Source organism: Bidens hawaiensis, unplaced genomic scaffold (genome assembly GCF_021521415.1).
Source record: "Bidens hawaiensis isolate Kalapana, Puna unplaced genomic scaffold, B.hawaiensis_p1.1 tig00020534_1, whole genome shotgun sequence".
Lineage (NCBI taxonomy): Eukaryota > Viridiplantae > Streptophyta > Magnoliopsida > Asterales > Asteraceae > Bidens > Bidens hawaiensis.
Window position 1 is genome coordinate 144,954 of NW_027493143.1, and position 11,538 is coordinate 156,491.

At 35.4% G+C, this 11,538-nt stretch overlaps 2 protein-coding genes and 1 pseudogene across 5 annotated transcripts; 1 reads left to right on the forward strand and 2 right to left on the reverse strand.

Moving 5' to 3' along the window:
* Nucleotides 1-209: 209 nt before the first annotated feature.
* Nucleotides 210-3,386, forward strand: LOC143561094 (3-ketoacyl CoA thiolase 1, peroxisomal-like; annotated as a pseudogene). Its single transcript, XR_013140235.1, has 11 exons — nucleotides 210-311; nucleotides 1,275-1,401; nucleotides 1,499-1,665; nucleotides 1,756-1,863; nucleotides 1,962-2,039; nucleotides 2,237-2,369; nucleotides 2,458-2,554; nucleotides 2,691-2,814; nucleotides 2,921-3,029; nucleotides 3,121-3,204; nucleotides 3,310-3,386. The product of XR_013140235.1 is annotated as a 3-ketoacyl CoA thiolase 1, peroxisomal-like (transcript).
* Nucleotides 3,387-4,360: 974 nt separating this feature from the next.
* Nucleotides 4,361-5,817, reverse strand: LOC143561088 (uncharacterized). Its single transcript, XM_077049230.1, has 4 exons — nucleotides 5,683-5,817; nucleotides 5,441-5,598; nucleotides 4,745-4,811; nucleotides 4,361-4,463 (listed from the first exon to the last, which is right to left on the reverse strand). The coding sequence occupies exons 1-4, from the start codon at nucleotides 5,812-5,814 to the stop codon at nucleotides 4,365-4,367; spliced, it is 456 nt and encodes a 151-aa protein (XP_076905345.1). The 5' UTR covers nucleotides 5,815-5,817; the 3' UTR covers nucleotides 4,361-4,364.
* Nucleotides 5,818-8,219: 2,402 nt separating this feature from the next.
* LOC143561089 (uncharacterized) lies at nucleotides 8,220-11,147 on the reverse strand. 3 transcript variants are annotated; one of them, XM_077049231.1, is made up of 4 exons: nucleotides 10,979-11,147; nucleotides 10,219-10,394; nucleotides 8,888-9,970; nucleotides 8,220-8,368 (listed from the first exon to the last, which is right to left on the reverse strand). In XM_077049231.1, exon 3 carries the CDS (start codon nucleotides 9,960-9,962, stop codon nucleotides 8,895-8,897), a length of 1,068 nt encoding a protein of 355 aa, XP_076905346.1. In that variant the 5' UTR covers nucleotides 9,963-9,970; nucleotides 10,219-10,394; nucleotides 10,979-11,147; the 3' UTR covers nucleotides 8,220-8,368; nucleotides 8,888-8,894. The 3 variants fall into 3 exon arrangements, with proteins under 3 accessions (XP_076905346.1, XP_076905347.1, XP_076905348.1); XM_077049232.1 differs by having other exon boundaries at nucleotides 8,888-9,984; XM_077049233.1 differs by lacking the exon at nucleotides 10,219-10,394.
* Nucleotides 11,148-11,538: the final 391 nt, after the last annotated feature.

Below are 11,538 nucleotides of genomic sequence, written 5' to 3' on the forward strand. Positions count from 1 at the left end.
CAAGAATAATTAATGTGTTAGTATTCTTATATATAACTATCATGTTTTTATTAGTTTTACCGATTATTCAATTAGGCTTCAATTTGCTTAGCTGGGGATAATCACCGGGCTTCTGGAGATGATGTTGTTATTGTGGCATAAATTTCTCTCTTTTGAACTTGTTAAAAAATTATCTATGCATAATTATATAAAAAACTAAATATTTTATTTACATTATTTTAAACAGTGCATACCACACAGCCCAATGCAAATCTAAGCGTGGAGGTTTTAAGGATACTCTTCCTGATGATTTACTCTCAACAGTTCTAAAGGTATATCTTTAGTTATATAATTTAAAGAAAACACATTTTCTCTCAAATTTGCTAATTTTTAAAAAAACCCCTCTCATCCTGTTCTCTGTCTGCGCCCTGCTTGCGGTGCGCGCATATAATCTATATATGTGTGAACCCTCGGGTGGGCAAAAGTGAATTTGCACTAATTTTGACGTTATTTTACTAATCTTGTGAAAATAATGTTAAAAGTGGCGGAAGGTTAATCAGGCATCATGTGGTGGCGTTGATAGCCAAAAGACAAGGGTACATGCACCAATCGGCCGGTGTGCCGATGGTTGAGTGTTATGTGCCTTATGTCCAAGGCTTGATGCAAAACTACTATCGAGCCGGGGGTCTCATCGGAAGCAATCTCTCTATTCCTATGGGGTAGAGGTAAGACTGTCTACATCTTACCCTCCTCAGACCCTACCATAGCTTTGCTATTGGTGGGATATACTGAGTACGATGATGATGATGATGATGATGATGATGATCCTGTTCTCTGTCTCTATATTTGTTATACTCACAAAAACATATTTTATCATTTTTTTCCCTTTTTCATACACTCAGAATAATTATAGAGGTTTGACTTTGTTTTTCTATTAATAGAGAAGAAGTTGAATCTCTCTAAACTATATAATTTAGAGATAAATGAATTTTAGAGAAGGGGGTGTGAATGCTTTTAGACTATTGGTTGGCCATAACAAATCTTGACTTCAAATGAATGTTTGACCTCAAAAGTCAAAGCATGTCGAGTTCAAGTTTAAGCTTGGCTCATTGCAAAATCTATGTCTAAGCTAGACCGGCTTATGAGTAATTTTTCAAGCTTGCCTGATTATCAAGTGATATGTATAAAGAAGTTGCTTACAAAACGTCTAAAATGAATTAGGCGTTGGGTTGATGCCTGAGTGGTTAACAGGGACGACCACACTCTAGTTTTAACTTATATTTTTGGTTGACCAGGCAGTGGTAGAGAAAACAAATGTGAACCCCAGTGAAATAGGGGATATTATTGTTGGCACAGTTCTAGCACCAGGTTCACAAAGGGGGATTGAATGCAGAATGGCTGCAATATATGCTGGAATTCCAGGCACTTATTCATAAACTTTACTTTTATATTTATACCTTTAATAATGTATTTTTCTTTTAAATTTAATAAATACTGGGTATATTTTATTTTCTTCCAGATACTGTGCCCATTAGAACAGTGAACAGACAATGTTCGTCCGGACTCCAGGCAGTTGCTGATGTGGCAGCATACATAAAAGCAGGATTTTATGAAATAGGTATTGGTGCTGGAGTAGAGTCAATGAGTACTGACCAAATTGGACCAATTTCAAAAGTCAACCCAAAAGTCAGTCTCAATTCCATTGTCAAACTCTTCCAAAAGTCAAAATTCATAAAGCATACTTGTGACAGTTATTCTATTCTACTATGTTAACAGGTGGACAAATTTGCACAAGCCAGAGATTGTCTTCTTCCTATGGGAATCACATCTGAAAATGTGGCACAGCGGTTCGGTGTTACTAGGCAAGAACAAGATCAGGCAGCAGTAAGTTTTGAGTTTTAAAATTAATTCGATTTCCTTTTTTGGGTCAAAATGTACTTTATTAATCAGCATGAATTAAATAAATCGGTACCTTATAATAGGTCGAGTCTCATAGGCGTGCTGCTATAGCAACTTCATCTGGAAAGTTTAAAGATGAGATTGTCCCTGATAACACCAAGGTACAGATTTTGACTCTAGTAAAGCCATACTAATATATATTGAAATTAATATGCATTTTGGTGCAAATTAAAGTACTTAACATTAACATCTTCTGGTTGAAGTAGTTACTATTAATAAGATTAACAGAATTCACATTGATGCTGAGAATGATATTAGTCAATTTTGACCCAACAAAGCCACGTGGATCTTTTTGTAGATAATTGACCCGAAAACAGGAGAGGAGAAGCCAGTAATAATATCAGTAGATGATGGTATTAGGCCAAACACAAACATGGCTGATCTAGCAAAACTAAAACCGTCATTCAAAAAAGACGGTACAACAACAGCAGGTATAAATACGTTTAACATTATACATTATATAACTTAATATTGCACATACAACTTAAAACCATTAATTTTGTATTTATTTTCAAACAGGGAGCGCAAGTCAGATTAGTGACGGTGCAGGTGCGGTTCTCCTCATGAAAAGAAGTGTGGCCTTAAAGAAAGGTCTTCCAATTCTTGGTGTATTCAGGTATGTTTGACCTTTAACTTTAAAAAGCAGTTTGGTTGACTTTCTACAGTTAACTTACAGTTACTCATGAACAAACTTTATATGTACGTTGTTCCTGATTCTTATTAAAATAAATTTACAACAATAACTTATATAGGAGTTTTGAAGCTGTTGGTGTGGACCCTGCTATTATGGGCATAGGTCCTGCTGTTGCAATTCCAGCTGCTGTGAAGTCAGCGGGTCTAGAACTTAACAATATTGATCTATTTGAAATAAACGAGGTAAATACGTCTCATTTCCTACTATTCTACAAGAACAACAATAATGCTAAATTTCATTTTCGGTAAACTTGAGTTGAACTTACCTATTTACCCTTCAATGTAACAGGCATTTGCATCCCAGTTTGTATATTGTCGTAAGAAGCTACAGCTTGATCCTCAAAAGGTTAATGTTAATGGTGGAGCTATGGCTATTGGTCATCCTTTGGGAGCTACAGGTAACTTTAATCCTAAAATACCCCTTGCGTATCCTTTTACTTAAAAGTTCTCAGTTTTTTTATTAACCTGTTGACTTCTTTTGAATCTCAGGAGCTCGTTGTGTTGCAACTTTACTTCACGAGATGAAGCGTCGCGGAAAAGATGCTCGATTTGGTGTTGTTTCTATGTGCATAGGTCAGTCTTAATATACTAATATAGTTTCTAATCATATTTAATGCATTTATTAGTTGGCCCCTCGTATGAATCAAATAATGATGTTGACTATTAACAATGGTGCAGGTTCTGGTATGGGAGCTGCAGCAGTGTTTGAAATAGGAGATTGATTTGAGAAAATAAAATAAGCATGTGACATTGCGATTTGGAAGTAATGCTTGATGACATAAATTTCAGTCTGGTGTTATTATTGAGAAACTATATTGTAGTACATAAATGATGGCTCATGTCATATATTCTTTTAGACTTTTAAGCACTTGAAAGTATTATAATTGTGTACTTGACAGATGAGTTCATGATGGAGCTTAGAAAGAGCAAGATCGTCCTTAACCTGCACCGTGAACAGGATTCATGAAATTAGGGAATATCCATATGCAAAGCATGTGAAATATGTGACATATGTAGGAGAGTAGATGAGGTCCATTTGGTTACTAGTCCAAAAGCCAAGAAAATATAAAAAGTTAAAACAAATGGGACCAAAAACTAAACTGGACAATAAACCATATATGTATTTGGGGTTGTTTTAATTAGAAAAACAAACCAACAGTTTGGCTTTATGTTTTTTCAAAAACCTAGTTACCCGTTTGGAAGCATGCATCGAAAACCCAAAAAACTTAACCAAACAGTAAAAACCGAGCCAACTTTTATGATCGAACCAACACTGTAAAAACCATAAAGCCCCGACCTTTTCGGTTGAATTTATAGATTATAAACTTTACTTTAGAAGATACGTAATTTATAAAAAAAACATTAACAAATGGTGTAGCCCAAAAATTTTAGGCTTTTAGAGAAACTAGAACCAATCGAACGGTAACTGGTTCTGGTCTGGTTTAGTCTGGTCCTGCTTCAGTTATCTGTTTGTTGATCCATGCCAAGCTTAGCCCAAACGGGCATACACAAAACTTGTGGCAAATTACGCATAAGTTTAAAACGAAAGTGCATTGATGCTATTATAATTTTTATTTCATAAGTTAAGTAAAATAACCAAGAAAGGGATAGACGTGTGTGTAAAAGATATGCGGGATAAAAAGTGAAACCCAAACTAGACAAACTATTTGGTACGCACATTTTCGTTATTTCTTAATTAATCAAAAATAGCAACCATAAAACACGTATTACCTTCACACGCCTTTATATAATAACTGGAACTTGGGTATTCGCTCTGGAGGAAGTGGGCAATTTACTATCAGCTTGCCTTTCATGGCCCCTCTAAATATTTCCTGCAACACAATTACAATTTTTTATGTATTAATAATAGTTATTGTGGTCATATGAACTAAAAATGTTACATAACTCAGAAATTCTACGTGGATCAACCTGACCCGGCCCATTCCAACCTGCTTAAGTCCCAAGATGCCCATGTATTCACATTATCAGTAAATCGTCATAATGCACTCATTTCGATCATAGAGTTCATATAAACAAAAACTTTTCCACAATGTTCAGGCAATGTTCTTAATGGCATCTTAAAGTTGAAGATTTGTGGTGAAAGGAAGCATACCTCTACAACATCAATGAAATCTTGTTTTCTGTGAAACGCACCTACCCACTTTGTGTGATCTGCGCTCCTGCAGTCATGCGAAATAAAAAGTACATACATTCATAAAAGAAAGAAAAACATCTAGCAGACATTTTATCAAGTACTAAAATATGCAAATTCAATTACTTCACAATATCTGATTGAATTGGCATTTCCATTTGCAACTTGTTATTCATCTATGCAGTCAATATCCGTGCGATATGGTTATCGGTCCCCATGTGAAATATCGGTCAGAAAATCGGTACTGATAATATATCAGCGATATTGACCGATATTTGGTCTCCATAATATCGGTAATCTCACCTGTTTTCTCGATTTTTAATATTTTACTGCTTAAACCTTCCTAAAGCCCAATACAAGTAAAAATGCTGGCCCAAAGCCCAACTGTACACCCTAAATCACCAAATCGGACACCTCTTTTTCTCAGGAAATCAATTGCTGTTAGTGTTGCTAACAGGTTAATGCTACTGCTCTAATTGCTATTAATTTACTGATATCTCAAATAGCGGCCCTTGACCAATATCGGATATTTTGGGCATTAACTGCAAGTTCGAACTAAGGGATTGATTATTTATACAACCAGTCAGCTACAACTTATGCTTATATATGTGCTAATAATTCAGATAAGTGATGAGCAATAAAACGAAAACTAATTACCCGGAATCCATCTTCATATGATGAGCATTGAAGAAGAAGACTGTGGAAGGAATAAGTGTGATATCAAAATACTTGACATAAACTTGAACATCCTCCGAGTCAACGTCCACTAACGCTATACTCGCGAATTTAGACACGTCTTGTTCAGATTTAGAAAGCTGTGAATTCAAAGTTTAACTAATTTGAAGTAAAACAAACAGTGATTGACAAATGAATTGCAAACCCTAGAGAATTGTGCGTACGATGTCGTCGAGTTGTAAGCAAAGGGAATCGGAAGATCGGCCGAAGCGAAGGACGAGAAGCTTGTCGATGGTGTCTCTGATGATTGAATCCATGTCTTCCTTTTTGGTTAGGCTTCTCAGAAGGTAGCTCATACTTCCTACACACCGTCTTGTTGCTGATTGGTACGCTATAAAAGTTTTAAACTAACGTAAAATGATTTGACATGACGCTACTATTTTATTATTATCTTTTTTATTCATTTTCACTTCAGTTATTATAATTGTTTCATTTTGAATTAAAAAATAACTCTATTTTTTAACAACAAAGGTTCACACGTCCGGATCACCCTTGTAAATAGATAATTGTTTTGCCGGAATAACAAGACGTGATGTGATGACTCGGCTCACCCACCTAGAGAAAACTCATAACTGGAGAATCCCCAGTGAGACTACCGACTTTGAAGGAGTCAAGGAGAGCAACCACTACTGATCCGATCACCATAATAAGCCTGAATTAAAAAATATATTTATGTCTTTTCAAAAAGAAAAAAAAAATCTTAATGTTTAAACTCAATTTTCTGATTCATTTAAGCCTATTTTAAATTTAAAAAAAATTATACAACCCAAATCATAACTGAAAAAGCTTATTTAAAAATTCAATTGTTAAACCCAATAAAAAGATTACTTTTGCTTAAGGCCAAATCTTTGAATCGCATTCGTCCAAAATTTTTTAACGACTCTTGGATATGGCTCTAAAAATTTGTGAAGAATACAATGACATTTGTTGTAAAGTTGTGACAACCGACAAAATACAAGTCATCATCAAGGTAGCGTTATATGGGGAATACTAGGTGCCTACTATTATGTCATAGTGAGTTAATTTTAGGCGTGATTTGACAACTACATGAGTTATTTTAAACATTTCATATGATAATTATGATTAAAAGACAAACGAGTTAAAATCATTGTTAGAACTACTTCAAAATATACTTAAGTTTGATGAAAATGGTATTTTTGACTGCATTTGGCATGAAATAAGGATGAATAGAAAGCACATGATTCTTAGTTTCACGTTTGATTCTCAGATGTGAGAAGTTGCTTATCAAGATGACATCTTAGGCCAACGTTAATTTGAAGTATGACGTTATGGAAAAAAATCTACTTAATTGCGCCCTTTGTAATTTAAAGCCACAGTGAATCACACCACTATCTACAATCTCAATTATTACATCACGTGAACTGTATGCGAAACATCAAATTTACATAGTGCATCACAATATCACATGACTATGTGATTAAGACATACTTATGTAATTCTTGAAAACCCTATTTCTTTTTTCCTTTCATATCGAACTGATATTGAATTAGCCACTTGGTTAAAGTGTCTTTTAGACCAGGATTGGTTGCAATTAACTTAAATAAACGTTAACGAATGAACATAAACAAATTTAGATGAACGAACTTAAACAAATGTTCACGAACAAGACATGTATTGATGTTTGTTCGTTTATTAAATAAACGCGCTGAACGTATGATTTATTTACAGGGGCCTACATGTAAAACATTTTTGTCCCGGTCTCCAGCTTTCTACACATCAACACTTACCCTACTTAAGTTACAAAAACGCCTTGCAAATATAATTCCCATATTATTAAGTGATGGTAAGTCCTGAACACTTCTCATTTACAAGATATAAGATCTTGGGAAACAGGAGATGAAATCAGGTGCTAGCATTACCGATTAGCAAACTAATAACTTGTTCACCTATATATATTTTAAACTTGGTATAAGAACAAGTTTTTTAAATTAAAAGAAAACAGTGGCAAACTTTATAGTTTTATAGATTAACCTTTAGACACGGTTTGGTTTGCAAAATTCCATGAATTTGGAATAGGTCCTTCCAAAATCGTTTTGGGTTTTAAGTCCTTGAATGTAATTGAAAAACTTACGTACAAACGACAAATGTTTGATCGAATTGTAAACAATTCATTGGAATGCTTAAAAATTACCAAAACGCCCTTTCGTATACCACCATCAGAATCCAACACCAAAATCCAAATTACATTAAAAAAGAATCAAAATCATACATCGAAATCCAAATTAGAAATCAAGAACTTTGTGCGTAAAGAATTTACCTGCTAATCATTGTAATAGTGATAAACTGTAAGAACTGTTTCAACTCATTTCCACAATCATATACATCCAAGTTATGTGTTCTCGAGATTGGGTAGGATCGGGATGCCGATGATTGTGGAGATGAGTTAAAACAAGTTTTACAACTTATCAATACTACAATTGTTAGCAAGTAAATGCTTTGCACACAAAATTCTTGATTTCTAATTTTTATTTTTGATTTCTACGCCAATGATACTTGCATGGTGAACAATATTTGATCCTGTGCCAATCAAACCAACAAAACTTGCAGCCAAGATATATGAAGAAATAAAGATGAACTTCACAAAAAGGTTTCCTTAAAGTTACTTCACATAAATGAGGTAAACCACCACAAAGAGAGTAACGTAAATGCCCCAACCCAACAAACAGAACCAACAACCATAAAAACCGCCTTAGATAAAATATTTCAGACTTACCTCTCCTTTAAATCAAATAATATCTGACCAAATAACAATGATTTGAAATTCAAATTTTCATTTAAATTATGATCCATCCACCGGCTGAAAAACTTCATGCATCGGTTTGCTTTGATCTGCATCATAAACAATATAAAGTGCACGAATAATCGGGTTAAAAATCTGAAATGGGTAACGGGTAAAACGAATCAAAGTTGCCCAGAATGTATTTTATTTCATGAACCGCCAAAATAATGGTATTGAAAAAGTTGGATTCTTTTATCAAAATAATGTACACTTCATAATCACATATGACACTAATTATACACAGAAAGTTGAAAATTTGAGGGAAAACATTCTCTCGGGCCAATCTGGCCCGACCGGTTTCAACTCGTACAGAAAGTACCTGTCTTGACACAGGTCAAACGGGTTGGGACTCAAAGTTGCCAGATTGTATTCTTAGTACATGAACCGCCAAAATAATGTTACTAACAAAGTTGGATACTTTTTAAACAGTACACTTCATAATCAAGTTGAAAACTTTAGCTAAAAATTTCTTTCTGCATTCCGGGCAACCTGACCCTACCCGTTTCAACTCATAAAAAAAGTAATCGTGCTGGCCCGTTACCCAACCCGCTAAACAACAGAAAAGATACCAGATTTTCACGATTGATCTTCATCTGATCTGTACCGAGTCAGCCTTCGTCTACGCCTCCTAGGATTCTCAGAACGAACCCGATCTTCATCATTATTATCAACCAAATTCAACTCAAACGGGTCACCATCATCACTATCATCATCACCATCATCGTCGTCGTCATCTTGCAAACCCAATAACGTTTCCCCCCACAAAAGCCGTCGCCGCCGATGCCTTGTCGGAACCCTAGCTCTCCCGACCCCTCTCCGGTCAGCAGGTGACTGTTCCATTGACCCGATCATCTGAAACAAGAAAAAAGCCGTCCACCAATGCCCGTTATTATTCCCGCTTTCACTCATAATACCCATGTTCTCACTGGGCACCCGATCATCTCCATTTTCAATAGCATAATCACCAAACACAACTGCCCCGGGCATGGCTGATCGAATGGCAGAAACAATATCACCATACTCTCGTTGGTGCTCGAGCCGCCTCCATGCTCGTTCACGAGTCGGGTCAACATCAGAAGGGCGGGCTGTCGGGTGGGCCCGCCTAGCATGACGTCTCAATTCTCGATAACTCCCAGAAAACAAGCACGACTCTTGAGAACAACTTCGAGACTTCAAATTCAAATACTGCCTCACCTCCTCCACTACCTCATACCCCGCCACCTGTCCCCGACACAAAGGGCACTTTAGGCAAGAATTTGACCTTGAACCCGATCTATGATTATTACTATCATCATTATTATCATTATCATTGTTGTTATTGTTGTTGATATCAGAATCTTGAGGCCCTTGAGCCAATTCAACATTTTCTTCAATTGGGTTGTCATTTGCGGGTATTAAACTAGGCGGGCCATTGGTGGAATTGGTGTTTTCAGAAACGAGTTTTTTGAACCGATCTAGGCAGTTGGAGTGTCGGTAACTTGTGTCACAAATATAAGATCTGCAGCCTTTTGAGTGGGAATTGCAGAGGATAAGAACAGCATTGTGTGGATGGTCCATGCAAATAGGGCACGAAATTTCGTCCAATTCTTTGTGGAGTGCATTAGCGTCTGCATCACTTGGAATTTTCCTTTTTCTACTTGCCATCTACTTCACTGTAAATATGTAACTTAAAATATCCAAATGAGTAGACACTAACTTATTCACCATGCAAAGATTCAGAAAAGAAAGCGAAAATCTCATCTTTGTGCTTATCAAAAAGTTTATCGGATTTAAATATAAACATCTATCAAATCTATGTGTACTTAAGTTATATATGAATTTAGTTTTAGAACAATTAAACACTAACATATTAAAAAGTTAAGGTTTGAAAGATGATTCATTTACTTGTATCCAAACTCACCAAGAAAATGCAATCTGACAATGCTTAAAAGAACCTTTACGGATTGATCGAAACTATCATGTTCTAAATGTTAATTGACCTTACTGTATCTTGGAAAGTGTTGTCACTCAAATAAATACTTCTACAACCCTTGAACGTTTACTACCTTGAATCACAAAATCAATATGTGCTAACACCTGCAGTTGTACCACATTATAGAAAACAACCATCATTTGCATAATATCTTTAATATAAAAATAAAAACTATAGCATGGTTTTATAACTTTGAGTTCAATAACTTCAATACGACACACACACAAACACACACATATGTGCATCAAACGACACACCTTTGGCAGATTTAGTCATCACATTTAAATATCCGCTTCCTATCATTTAAAAAAATGAAAAAAATTAGCTTTTAACCTACCTACAATATTAAACCCCTAAATCCCAGCTCAATTATATTTTCATATACAGTACTCATTTGAAAACAATCATCATATAATTTCATAATTCGATAAACTTCATCCTCTTAATACCCAAAAACATGGTGCAACTCAACAGATCATTCAACACAACAATTCAACTGACAAAAAAACCCTAACCCTAGCGTACAAAATCACTATCCACAAATCCCACTAACAATCACCAAAATTTAACCTACTGATGATCAATTAACACCCAAAACAACAAAATACACAGATCAATTGAACCAGATCGACATGTAATCAATTTAATCCGAAATTAAATGGTAAAAACATGAAAAGTTTGAAATTACTATTGCATAACGTCATCAGAGGTTCAGGTGTGCGTGTTTGATTGAAGAATTTGATGAAATTTATAAAGAATTGGATGAATTTTGAGTCAATTTGAGCGATGATAATTGGGGAATAATAATAATAATAATATTGAGGATGCTTGTTTCAATGGTGTTGTCATAATGTGTGTAGGAAAAAAGATGAGTACGAATTTTTATAAAAATAAAAAATGGTTTTGTTTCCCACATTGTTTACATGCTAATGGATTATATATATATCATCGTACTCAGTATATCCCACCAATAGCAATGCTATGGTAGGGTCTGAGGAGGGTAAGATGTAGACAGCCTTACCTCTATCCCATAGGGATAGAGAGGCTGCTTCCGGTGAGACCCCCGGCTCGATAGTAGTTTTGAATCAAGCCTTGGACATAAGACACATAACACTCAATCATCGGGACACCGGCTGATTGGTGCATGTGCCCTTATCTTTCGGCTATCAACGCCACCACATGATACCTGATTAACCTTCCGCCACTTTTAACGTTATTTTCACGTGATTAGTAAAATAACGTCAAAAT

What these genes read in the sequence shown, in the direction of transcription:
- LOC143561089 (XM_077049233.1), bottom strand. Translation starts at nt 9,962, where the DNA reads ATGGCAAGTAGAAAAAGGAAAATTCCAAGTGATGCAGACGCTAATGCA.
- LOC143561088 (XM_077049230.1), bottom strand. Translation starts at nt 5,814, where the DNA reads ATGAGCTACCTTCTGAGAAGCCTAACCAAAAAGGAAGACATGGATTCA. An exon ending in GCTTACAACTCGACGACATC is followed by an intron (nt 5,599 to 5,682) that starts GTACGCACAATT and finishes TTGAATTCACAG; the next exon opens with CTTTCTAAATCTGAACAAGA. An exon ending in CATATGAAGATGGATTCCGG is followed by an intron (nt 4,812 to 5,440) that starts GTAATTAGTTTT and finishes GCATGACTGCAG; the next exon opens with GAGCGCAGATCACACAAAGT.